The 13,153-nt window shown below is 45.9% G+C and overlaps 1 protein-coding gene across 1 annotated transcript in view; it reads left to right on the forward strand.

Moving 5' to 3' along the window:
- The first annotated feature begins 763 nt into the window (after positions 1-763).
- TG (thyroglobulin) overlaps positions 764-13,153 on the forward strand; it is a 276,418-nt gene continuing 264,028 nt past the window's right edge. The window contains exons 1-5 of the mRNA XM_024251255.3: positions 764-830; positions 1,851-1,959; positions 3,430-3,527; positions 5,053-5,256; positions 6,460-6,619. Of these exons, the coding sequence (XP_024107023.3) occupies positions 764-830; positions 1,851-1,959; positions 3,430-3,527; positions 5,053-5,256; positions 6,460-6,619 (638 nt within the window). The remainder of the gene's footprint in view (positions 831-1,850; positions 1,960-3,429; positions 3,528-5,052; positions 5,257-6,459; positions 6,620-13,153) is intronic.

A 13,153-nucleotide genomic window follows, 5' to 3' on the forward strand; every position in this document is an offset into this window, starting at 1 on the left:
TGAGTGTGTGTGTATTTGCTTCCCTCACTAAAGTTTTCACAGTCTATATTAATGAGGGCATGATTTTGTCTGTTTTGTTCTCTGCCATATCCTCATTGTCTAGATAAGGTGCCTGCTACTGTGGAACTCTAAAAGGTTGTTAGAGAAAGAATAGAAGAAAGAAAAGAAGAAGGAAGGAAGGAAAGAAAGAAGGAAGGAAGAAAGGAAAGAAGGATAGAAGGGAGAAAGGAAGGAAAGAAGGAAGGAAGGAAAGAAGAAAGGAAGAAAGGAAAGAAGAAAGAAAGGAAGAAAGGAAAGAAGAAAGGAAGGAAGGAAGATAAGAAGGAAAGAAGGAAGAAAGGAAGGAAGGAAGGCAACAAAGGAAGGAAAGAAGGAAGGAGAAGGAGAAAGGGTGGGGGGATAAGGAAAGAACAAAGGATTGCTTTTCCCTCACTATGGGCTTGAGCCTGTTGCCTCCAAAGATACAGAGCTTTGGTCTTTACCCATAAAAAAGGATTTTGAAGTCACCCCACCCAGTTCTGTTCCCCCACAGTTTAGACAAGATCCTCATGCTCCACTGGCCACACAAGTGCCCTCAGAAAGAGTAGACACAGGTGGAGGGAGCTCCTTGTGACCAGCAGAGAAAACAGGATGGGGCACTGCCTCACTGAGGACCTGTGGGTGGGAAGGAAAGTGCCAACGGTAGCTCTATAAAAGCTCCCTGGCCAGGGGACCTAGGGCAAGGAGTGGTTTCTCCTCCTTCCTCTTGGGAAGGGCCAGGAAAATGGCCCTGGTCCTGGGGATCTTCAGCCTGCTGGCCTCCGTCTGCTGGGTGTCAGCCAATATCTTTGGTAAGTTCTGAGGCCACGGAGCCAGGGGTTGGGGAGGGAGCTCCAGTGTCAGCCAGGCTCTGCCCTGGGCCTTTGAAGAGGTGCGATCTAATTTAATCTTCACAAATGCCCACATGTCAGTGATTTGCTTTTTTTTCAGATGAAGAGGCAGATTTAGAGAGAGGTGATTGATGGAGCAGAGATGGGAAGTGTGGTTGATCTTCCTAATTCAATTCTAGGTCCTCCTCACCCCACCATTTTGGCAAACATTTGGCATTGACCTTGGGTTTTTGTCCCCTTAGCTATTGCAAAGTCTGTGTCATCCATAACAGGTATTTTAGAAGCAGTAGAAAAAGAAATCTACCTGTGGAGTGAAATAGCCCTAAGTTCTGTCCTTGGCTCAGCCACTTACCCATGTGACTTGGGGCAAAGTGCCAAGCTTCTGTGTGTGTGTGTTTGTTTTTTTTTCCATTTAAAAAGTAAACAAATAACACACACCTCATGATGTGGTTGTGATTTCTGGGTAGGACCCTATGTGTTAAAAGAATTCTCAATGGAGAATAAGTCATGTACATTATTAATTAATTTGTATTTCAGTGTGTATCTGGAACGTGCTACATCTGCAGGGCATGGCTTGATAGATTCAAGAAGAACTTCCTTATGGTTCTCTAACTTACTCCAAATAGCCTCATGGGAATTGCGGCAGGGTGGGGGCGGGCGGGGAATGTGTAGCCCCAGCGTTGATTTTGGAATCCTTCACTTGCCAGTTACGTGACTTTGGGCAGATGACTTTCACTGCCTGAGACTTGGTGTCTCATGAGTGACAAGGATATATTGCCTGTCACCTCTCAGGGGAATGTTGCACATTAAATGAGCTAATGTCATACTTAGAAAAAAGTGTGCTTAGCTGCCAAATTTTAAGATAGGCTGTCATAGGTAATGATGATGACCCTGGAAAAGCATCTGTGCTTATGAGAGCCCGTCTCTGTCCTGGCAGCCCAGTCCACACTCTTCTCTGATGAACCACTTTTCTTTTCCTAGAGTACCAGGTGGATGCCCAGCCCCTTCGTCCCTGTGAGCTGCAGAGGGAAACGGCCTTTCTGAAGCAAGCAGACTACGTGCCCCAGTGCGCAGAGGATGGCAGCTTCCAGTAAGGCTTATGTCAGCAGTGAACTCTCAAGGTCCAAGATGCCATAAAGAGCATCTCGTGCCTTCCTCCCTCTTCCCAAGCTCTGCCCTGCAACTCCTTTGTGCATGTGAGGCTTGGCCACTGTCATTTGGAGGTGCCTGCCTTTCAGTTCCCCAAACTGATCAACACTGGACAATCTGACCAAGTGAACCCCAATCCATGCTTCATCCTCCCACTGCCCTCCCTTCTCTTCTTGCCATCACTTTTTCTGTGATGGCTTGAATAAACGACGTGTGTGGGAGTAGGGCAGGTTGAGGAGGGTGTCAAATGATCTGTGCTTTGGGACCTCTCCCTCCTCCAAGTATCCTCTTGAGAAGCTGTGGTGGTGGAAGCAGAGGCTGCCTTGACTTCCTAGTCCTTAGCTGCTGCCTACCCTGCCTGGGCCAGCTTTCTAGGCTGTCTCTGGGCTTCTGGGTCGCTGTCTCTGCGTTGAGCTGCTCTCTGAAGGGGGTTTCTCCAGCTGCCCTAATGCAGACTTGGGGCCTGAGACCCTCTCTGTGGAGAGTGTGGTAATAATCTAGACAATTCTTCCCTTCAGAATAGACAGGAATCCTTTGCAATGTGCATGCATTGAAATTTCCTTGTGCTATTCCAGTCATGTTGAATCAGGGGAACTCCATTTATATGACTGCGTTCTGGGAAATGTCTGTGAAACCTCCCTCCCTGCCACTATCTTATGTACACTCCTAATGCGCCTAACCTCCCACAATTGTGCAGAGACGCTGCTACAGCAGTCCCTCCTTAGATCACTGGGAATTCTGGAACAGCAAGGAAGGAGTTAAGGAGGAAATCTCACTTTCACCAGCCTTATTTATGTTCCCATTCCCAACTCTCTTGTTCTGGCCTCTTGCAGTTTCAAACGTGGCCTCTCTTCAGGAGGCTTTGCATACGCTGTTCCCTTTACCTGGAATATCTTTTACCTTCTTATACCTCTGACCATCCTGCAGGTCTCAGTTCAGTCATCATTTCTGGAGAGTCAACTCTATGGCCTGGCCTGACCCCACCCATGTGCTTCCCAATATACCCTGCTGGCCCCTGATCCCACTAACATCCCACCCCCAAGCCCCCACTCCCTATCCATACAGTATGGGCACTGCCTTTACCCTCTGCAGCCTCATAATGCCTGAGGACTCTTGGTGGATGTGGCTGAAACTCTGCACTCCAGGGTGGGTCACTTGTTTCGGGGCTGGCAGGCTGGACAGGTGGTGAATGAATGGCTGGGGCAGGAGCCAGAGCGAGTGTTAGCCAGGCAGGAAGAGCGGGGCCTTTCTTTTCCCAGGTCAGCCACCCTTCTCCACTCCACTCTCTCCCTAAATTAAACGAAACAAAACTTGGAGGAATGGAAATGAAGAAAAAAGTAGCCTGAGTGGGAGCCGGCATGTGGCTTTGGGAGCCCATCCCAGGGTCACCTAGTCTGTGTCTTCTCCTCAGGACTGTCCAGTGCCAGAACGACGGCCGCTCCTGCTGGTGTGTGGGTGCCGATGGCAGTGAAGTGCTGGGCAGCAGGCAGCCAGGACGGCCTGTGGCTTGTAAGTGGGAGTGGGGGACGTCCCTTGGAGGGACCCTGGTAGGACAACTCACTTCCAGGAATGAGCACTGGGTTTGGGTGGGTGACTGAGCAGGTCCTCCCTCTGGGCCGCTGGCTTCTCCTCTGTGAATAAGAATCATCCCTGAAAGCCATGGAAGGCCCTATTTCCTGCAGGGCTACTGTGAAAGTCCAGTCATTTGTTCAATAAATATCTACCCAGTTCCTCCCATGAGCCAGGTGCTGAGAAGACAATGGTGAACAGACATCAACATCTCCTGAAATCAGAAAGTGACCAGAAAAATACGAGTGCCTTCTCACCTGTGGTGTGAGGTGTTTCTAAAATTTAAGACTTGGGTCAAAGCTATCCAGTTAAGATAATTATTATAGTGAGTAATCAAAGAAACACAGTCCCTATTTAAAGCATGTCATGACTCTAAAACAATGCTTAACTTAAGCCAACCACCTCAAAATGAGGAAATTGAGCCTAAAACCAAAACTATCCTTTGACTGATTAAAAGCTCTGTTTGGGGCACTGGTTTTATGCATCTAGTGTGGCTGTCATGGGGGCACGCTGGCCCCATACTCTCCTGCTGTGTGAGCTTGGCTGAGTCAGGCATCCTCACTGAGCTATGAGTCCTCATCTGTAACATGAATATAGCATCTGCCTTGTATGATGTGAGGATTTAGAACACGTGTAAACACTAGGCACATAGTAGGTATTCAGTAGGGGCGATCATTGCTAATGTCTCCGTCCATTTGTGTTGTTATAAAGAAATGCCTGAGGCTAGATAATTTATAAAGAAAAGAGATGTGTTTGGCTCACAGCTCTGCAGGCGGTGCAGAAGCATGCCACTAGCTTCTGCTGCTGCTGAGGACCTCAGGCTGCTTCCACTCATGGTGGAAGGGGAAGAGGAACCATCTGTGCAGAGTTCATGTGAGAGGAAAAGCTAGAGAGAAAGAGGGTGGAGGTGCCAGGCTCTGTTTAACATTCAGCTCTTATGGACACTAATGGAGCTGGAACTCACTCACTCTGAGGGAAGGCATTCATCTCTTCAAAAGGGATCCACTTCCAGGACTCAAACACCTCACACATTGGGGATCAGATTTCAACATGAGATTTGGAGGGGACAAATGCTGAAACTGTAGCAGTTAATGTCACTAACCTTCAAGCAGAGTGGTGAAACAGCTTCCCCAGGGTTACACAGCGAGCCCATGGAGAAAACTGGACTCAGAAAAGCTCTGTTAATGCCAGGCCTGCACTCTGATCCAATCTCCCCTCCACAGTACTGTGCTCTGGGGTACCTGACTGATTGATGTGGCACCAGCGAGATCAGCCCTTCTCTGACTCAGTCCACAGGATACTAGCTAGGCCTGTTCTGTGGCTGCCACCCCATCACTGAGTGTCCTTGGGTGGGTCATTCCCCTCTTAGCTGTGTCCCTTTGGGGAGGGAGCATGAGTTTTCCTGGGCTCTGCCCCCTGGAAATTTCCCTGCAGTTCTATCTAACACTGCTCCTTGTATCCACAGGTCTGTCATTTTGTCAGCTACAGAAACAGCAGATCTTACTGAGTGGCTACATTAACAGCACAGACACCTCCTACCTCCCTCAGTGTCAGGATTCAGGAGACTACACGCCTGTTCAGTGTGACGTGCAGCAGGTCCATTGCTGGTGTGTGGATGCAGAGGGGATGGAGGTGTATGGGACCCGCCAGCTGGGGAGGCCAAAGCGATGTGAGTTTCACTGAGCGCCTGCACCCCTAGAGCTGGGGAGGGGCTGAAGCTTTCCTCACTGCGATCCAAAGCATTTAGGGTTTCCTGCCGAAATGGGCAGAGAACCAGGCCCTCATTAGGGAAAATAAAAGCTTCAAAGGGAAGTTTTTATTGTTCTCATATTTCCATATGGTAGACAAGCCATATTTGCTGGCTGATCATTAGAAACATAAGCAGGATTTCATTGAACGTCGTGAGTCTCCTGTTGCAGACCTGAGTCACTGCATGGGTCTCTAACTGTCATGTGTATAGTATAAGCACTGCCATGTGCTGCATACGGATGTTTTGGTCACCAATGGACCACATACCTGATGGTGGTCCCATAAGATTGTAATAGAGCTGAAAAATTCCTATTGCCTAGTGATGTAATGATGATCTTGACCCCGAGCAGGCCTAGGCTAATGTGTGTGTGTATCTCTTAGTTTTTAACAAAAATGTTTAAGATTAAAACAAAAATTAAAAATAAGGAAAAGTTTATAGAAGAAGGATATAAAGAAATAAAATATTTTTGTACAGCTGTACCATGTGTTCCTGTTTTAAGCTAAGTGTTATCATAAAAGAGTCAAAAGTTTTAAAAAATTAAAAAATGTATAAAGTAAGAATGTTGCGGTAAGCTAAGGTTAACTTATTACTGAAGAGAGAGAAAAAATTATAAACTTAGTGTAGCCTCAGTGCATAGCGTTGATAAAGTCTACAACAGTGCACGTGAATGTCCTTGGCTTTCACATTCTCTCACTGACTCACCTGGAGCAACTGCCAGTCCTGCAAGCTCCGTTCATGGTAAGTACCCCATACAGGTGTACTATTCTTTATCTTTTGTACTGTATTTTTATTGTACCGTTTCTATGCTTAGGTATGTCTAGATACACAAATACTCACCATTGTCTTACAATTGCCTACAGTACTCATTAAAATAACATGCTGTACAGGTTTGTAGCCTGGGAGCACCAGGTTAGACCATATAGCCCAGGTGTGCTGTAGGCAAACCATCTAGGTCTGCATAAGTACACTCTATGATGTTCACACAACAATGAAACCGCCGAAAGATGCATTTCTCAGAGCTCATCCCCATTGCTAAGGGACACATGACTGTATATGCTGCTCGACTGCAGAAATATGTGTCTACTCATACATAAGAATTTTTTTTTTCATGAAAATGTTTAGGTCCAAGGAGCTGTGAAATAAGAAATCGTCGTCTTCTCCACGGGGTGGGAGACAAGTCACCACCCCAGTGTTCTGCGGAGGGAGAGTTTATGCCTGTCCAGTGCAAATTTGTCAACACCACAGACATGATGATTTTTGATCTGGTCCACAGCTACAACAGGTAAGGGGAGCCGGGGTGTGCCTGCCAAAGCCCACACTCACCTTGAGCTGGGGGCCTCCATGTGTCATACGTGCAGCATGATAAGGAGTTAAGAGCCGCCTCTTTCTCATGAGCCATGCTGGGCATCTAAAGTGCCATGGCGTTTTTAAACAAAGCAAACTGGCAATTGGTATTTAATGAAAAATAGACGTGCCCTCTGGCCAATGAAATGTAAAACATCAGAATGTGAAGACATATGGGCTAGGGTGCCCACTGCATCATTTTTCACTGTAGCAGGAAACTGGGAACAAAGTGATCATCAAAAGGTGGCTGGCTGAATAAATGTGAGTCTGCCATAAATATTTATGTAGCCATTAAAAAGACTGCCTTAGATCTGCTAGAACGTTTGACCTGCGGAGGAGGCCACAGTATATTACGATAATACAATACAAGATACAAAACACAGATAATATAATATGCTTTAATTTTTAAAGAACAAATGAGCAAAAGGATTCTTTATTCGTGCTTATATGACTATATTATTATGCAGGTCTCTATATAAGACTATGTGAGCACAGAGGGTAACAGGAAGGTGCATAAAGTGCACGGTTATCCTGGGCTGCTTTAGGGCCAGGGCTGCTCTGCAGAAGAAAGAGTAGGCAGAAGGCCGGGCGCAGTGGCTCACGTCTGTAATTCCAGAAATTTGGGAGGCCGAGGTGGGCAGATCACGAGGTCAGGGGTTGGAGACCACCCTGGCCAATATGGTGAAACCCTGTCTCTACTGAAAAAAATACAAAAATTAGCCAGGCGTGTTGGTGCGTACCTGTAGTCCCAGCTACTTGGGAGGCTGAGGCAGGAGAATCACTTGAACCTGGGAGGCAGGGGTTGCAGTGAGCCGAGATTGTGCCACTGCACTGTAGCCTAGGTGACAGAGTGAGACTCCGTCTCAAAAGAAAAATAAAATGAAATAAAAAATAAATAAATAAAGAGGAGGCAGAAAGGGGATCTGCAGAAGAGGAAAAAAGGCAGCACTCCCAAAAGCATGGATATCATTATATTTGTGAATTTTTGTAAACTGTGTGTATATGTGCACTTACGAATAACTTTAAAAATGTAAATAATGAATATAAACAGAGAGAGGCATTATAGATCTTGACCCAAATAGCCAGAGTAGCTTCTGGTCATTCACACTGGCCACTTGTTTCTTGTAAAGTGTTCACGCAGACTTTAGATGTAATTGAACCATTTGGAGTAAAAAGAAACATGAATACTAGTCTGCAAAGACCGATATGAATTCTCTCGGAGAACTTGAGCCTCTCTGTGGCTGGTTTCCAAAACAACCAGTTTCTTTCCATGTGTGAGGGAGGAAATTCTCATGGGCTGTGCCAGGAGGAATCTCAGACTAGCAGCCTGTGTGCAGAACTGTCCCATAGGCAGACTTTGTTTGAAGTGCATCATATTTTAAAAACTGGAAACTTTTATTAGGTTGAACCCCATGAAATTTCTATTTTTGTAGGTTAAAAAATAGTTGAACATGAGAAGTTTCACATGTTCAACCTAAAACACACAATTCTGAATTTCTGATTTTAAAGAACAAGGGTGAGAGGCTGCACGCACGCACTCACTGGTGGCATCAAGACATGGCTTTGCTGCTCTTTTTACACCAAGGACACGCCCTTCTGTGGTCCAGGTCCCTCTGTGTTCTGTTGCCACACCACTGCCTACTTCATTCATTTATATGACTTGCCTGGTCCTGTAGCATTTGCCTTTGGGACCTGCCTTCTGCCTTTGCCACTGCTTAGCACAGTGACCTGGTCACTTACTCTCTCAGAGCCTCAGTGTTCCCATCTGTCAAATAGAGGACAAGGCCCTGCTCATTACATCATAGTGAAGATTTGATGAGGCCTCATCTATGAAACCATGGGTGTGAATTTACAAAGTTGTAAATTACTATACTTCTGTAGGTGATTCTTATGCATCAGCCAGCTTCAGCAAATGTAGGTTAGATTTTCCCCCTCCAGGCCTGGCCTGCCTGCGAGCACGTGTAAATCTCAAACAGCCAGTTTTATTGAATACTCATTGCTGCAAACCAATGTGTTCTCAGTTAAAGATCATCTGAGTGCTTACTATATAAAGGGAGTTTTATATCCTTTAACTTACCTTAATACTTATAGAAATAATTAGATAATTATAGTCACTACTATACAAATGATTACTGAAACACAAGGTTAAGGAACTCACCCTAGTAAGCTTAGGTGCTAGAACTTTCTGGCTCCTTTTAGTATCCCACATAAATGTAACTCATCTCTATTCCCCTACAGTGCATGGCACAGAGCCTTGCACGCAGCAGGTCTGGAATCAGTGCTTAAGGAATTGGTGAATGCATCCAAGACGCTGGTGTGTGCCACACTGAGACTGAGGCACAATTCACAGCTATTTCCACAAGAGGGCAGTCGAGTTAAATGCAAAAGTTCAGAACGAAGCATCCTTTGTTTAAAAGAAACGCACAAAAATTTACTCCTGAAATGGGATCCTTTTCATTTTGTAAGCAAGCATGTCTCTGAGTAAATTCTGGTATCAAAAGGTCATGGGAAGGGTTGGGTGGTTGGTTACTGGAAGCCCAGCTGCAATCAGGGATTTTCCGATACTTAAGTAGACCTGGGTAGTCGCAGGCCCAGTGACTTCTCTGGGCACAGTGGAAGGAGCCTTGGAGGCCATATAGAGGGCCTAAGCTTAGCGACTCAGGTTTCTAGGTAAAATACGAGACAGCAAGTTACATTTGAATTTCAGATAGCAAAGAGTAATTTTTTTTTTCAGTGTAAGTATGTTTCAATATTGCAGCAAGCATGTGAAGCTTGGGATTGGGGAAGGGTATATCATAATCACCATCGGACTTGGATTTCTGAAAAAATGGAATGGGTGAGGGAAGAGCAGAGTGGGTGCAAGGAGGCAGCCCTCCGAGTTTGGAGGCTACTGCGCTAGTCCAGGCAAGAGACAGCGTTGACATGGAGCAAGTGTCGGAGAGGACAGCCAAGAGATGAGGTGAGACTGGAGGAATATTTACCAGATGGAATCCACAGAACTCGGTGAAGGAATTGATATGGAGGTGAGGGTCTGGGGGAGTCAAGAATGACTCCTAGGTCTGGTTTCTGGATGGATTCTTGAGGATAAATTTGAAAAGGAAAAGCCACAAGCTTTGTTTTGGGATGTTGAATCGAAGGGGATTTTTTTGGAAAATTCAAATGGAGAAGTGGCAGAAGGCAGTTACTTACTTCCCTGGGGTCAACAGAAGGCTGGAATCCTGTGGGCAGCTCATTCGCTGACCTGTTGCTGTGAGTTATTTATGTGTTGGGTGATGGTTTGCACTTGAATTTGACAATGGTGTTTGCCCATCTGAAGTAGGTCCTTTTGCCCTTCAAGAAGGCTACTGCTTACAATATCTGTTTGGCTGGAAAATTTTAAAGAACCATGTTGTAATGGGGAGCAAGCTTCACTGGTCCTTCTGACTCATGCCCCATCTTTTATATTGCCCTAGCCCAACCATTAACTGTGGACACATATTCTGACCAAGCAGATCATAAGTAAAGGTCTTAAGAGCCTTCAAGCAGGGCTAATGCCATTATCAAAGCCTTAATGATCTGAGTTAATTGGCTTCTTTGTTAACCCTTGTCCTTAATGACTAAACACACTCAAACTTCTTAGCAACCAGTCTAACTTCAAATGCCTTAGCCACCCATGCTACCCAGATTGCCCAGTGGGAAGAAGGATCAGATGTGTCTTAATATATAGTAAAGGGGCATTGTAACCAGAGCGTGGAAGGTACTGTATGGAGAAATCCTCACTGGGGAAGCACCAGATCACCCTCATTACAGACACCTGCGGTGGTTGGCTATGCATTAGGTGCTCTGCTAGGCTACGGCCCCCTCTTATTTTATTTTATTTTTTTTGAGACAGAGTCTCACTTTGTCACCCAGGCTGGATTGTAGTGGTGTGATCTCAGCTCACTGCAACCTCTGCCCCCCAAGCTGAAACAATTCTCCTGCCTCAGCCTCCCAAGTAGCTGGGATTACACGCATGCGCCACCCCGCATAGCTAATTTTTGTGTTTTTTACTGGAGACGGGGTTCACTATGTTGGTCAGGCTGGTCTCAAACTCCTGACCACAAGTGATCCACCCACCTCAGTCTCCCAAAGTGCTGGGATTACAGGTGTGAGCCACTGCACCCGGTACGGCCCCCTCTTTTAAGGAGCACCCTCCCTAGTCCAGGAGAGAATGAAATACATGGCTCATTTGTGAGTCATTGTTTAGATTTCCAAAGAACTGCCTGTGGGAGACATTAGAGAATCTGACTGAGCCCAGAGGCAGGAATCAGACTCTGCAAATGAACAAGACCAGATGCCCAGTGGAGACCAGAATTTTGCATTCCTCTGAGCCTTGGTTGTAATTTCTCTGTCCAGGTTGGCCGTAATCTGAGCATAAACTCAGAAATGCCACCCCTTGCCCCTCTGCTAGCATTTGCTTTCTTGAGGATTCTTCTATAGCCACCCTGAGATTTTGCTTTTTATTCAACAAAAGGCAAACCTCCTTTTCCACTAGACTGTGGGTACACAGAAAATTAGGAAGATTCTGAGCTTGAACTCACTGGTGATTGCTCTATTGGAGTGGTAGTCCAAAATATATTATTTTTCAATTTTTAAAAATTGTGTAGATTTTATCTTCCTCTTTTCTTCTGGTATGCCCAAAACAGGATAAAAATGGAAATTAGAGGGAATCATGAGGAAGGCAACATAAAAGTAGAAAATCAGAATAAGGCAAGGCAAAGATTGGCCCACATCACTCATTCTACAAAGTCCTAACAAATGTGAGGGGCTGCATATTTGGCTGTGAGCTCCCTGTAACCAAAGAAAAGAAAAGAAATAGTCTAAGTTGCTTGGTTTCTACCAGATAAAAATACGAGTTTCTCAGGGATCACAATGTTTTCTTCTATTGATTATGGAGGGAACTTGGTTCCTTGGGTCCTCATGCAGGGGGGAACACTGTATGCCACAGGGGACCATACGACTTGACAATGTCCTGCTGCTGAAGGACCAGTGGTTTCCAAAGGCTGGCACCTATAAAAAGCATCTTCAGGGCCAGTGCGCTGGCTCAGGCCTGTAATCCTAGCACTTTGGGAGGCCAAGGCGGGCAGATCACGAGGTCAGGAGATTGACGCTATCCTGGCTAAGACGGTGAAACCTCGTCTCTACTAAAAATACAAAAAATTAGCTGGGTGTGGTGGTGGGCACCTGTGGTCCCAGCTACTCAGGAGGCTGAGGCAGGAGAATCGCTTGAACCCAGGAGGCGGAGCTTGCAGTGAGCCGAGATCGCACCACTGCACTCCAGCCTGGTGACAGAGAGAGACTCTGTCTCAAAAAAAAAAAAAAAAAAAAAAAATCGTCTTCAGGTGCCGTATTTCAGAGACTGCGAATCTTGGGTCCTGGCATTCTCTACCAGACTTGTACCTCCCTCGGTGACTACCAATATCTCAGTTTTCCTTGCTGCCCACACCTTGGTTCTGTCTCCCACCTTGAAGTTGGAGGCATGCAAATGACCCTTCTACATATGTTCTTCACTCCTCTGTTGTCTCCTGGTCAAATCACCATTTGTGGCTTTAGAATCCCATTCAAACTCACCTCCTTTGGGGGCATTCTTTGGTCCAGCTGACCCAAGGCTAGGGATGGAGCCAGACTTTCCAGCTTTCATCAGGGCTTTGGGTTCTGTCTCAGTACTTTGACTTCTTTTGGTTGATGTGGGGCAGGAGATCTAATAAAGAGGAGGTTGAAAGCATGACAGAACCCCTGTTCCCTGATGACAGTAAATCACTAATGACAGTAGCAGAATAACAGCTAAACAATCTTCATGGTGCTAATTATTATTAGCACCATGGAGAAGGAGTCCAAAATGCATAGATAGTGATATCATTTCAGAAATTAGCCACAGAAATCAAACTGTATCAAATGGAGTTGTGGGCACACAGGAAATTGGGAAGATTAGAGCTTGAAATCACTGGTGATTGCAGGGCAGGGCCCCCAGAGGACTGTGCTCTATTGGAGTGGTAGTCTCACCCTTTGGCCACCTGCTGTTGTTGAAAGGGCACTGGAAATGGACTTGGGATTCTTGGCCCCTGGTCTTGGCTGGATGATCTTGACCCAGTCACATCACCACACAGAATCCTAGTTTTCTCATTTGGGAAATGGAGATTTTTAAAGGGTTGTGAGAATTAAATGAGACAAATATGGAGAGCGTTTGGTCTGATCGTTCATACGTATCACCTGTGATTATTTTATGAATAGTAATTAATAGCAACAATCATATTAGCTCTTCTCACTATATACAGAATTAGCAAGAAGGGATTAAAGATGGCAGCACAGGGTGTCTGTACTAAAGGTCAGCAAAGAACAGCCCTAGAGAGCCCAGATGGCAGTAACTGGCCTTAGGGTGGTCTTACTGGGAGGGTGGGAGGACCCTCTCCAGAGCTGAAGACAGGGTGATCTCCAATATGCGAGAAGCAGGAAT

This window comes from Pongo abelii, chromosome 7 (assembly GCF_028885655.2).
Source record: "Pongo abelii isolate AG06213 chromosome 7, NHGRI_mPonAbe1-v2.0_pri, whole genome shotgun sequence".
In the NCBI taxonomy this organism is placed as follows: domain Eukaryota; kingdom Metazoa; phylum Chordata; class Mammalia; order Primates; family Hominidae; genus Pongo; species Pongo abelii.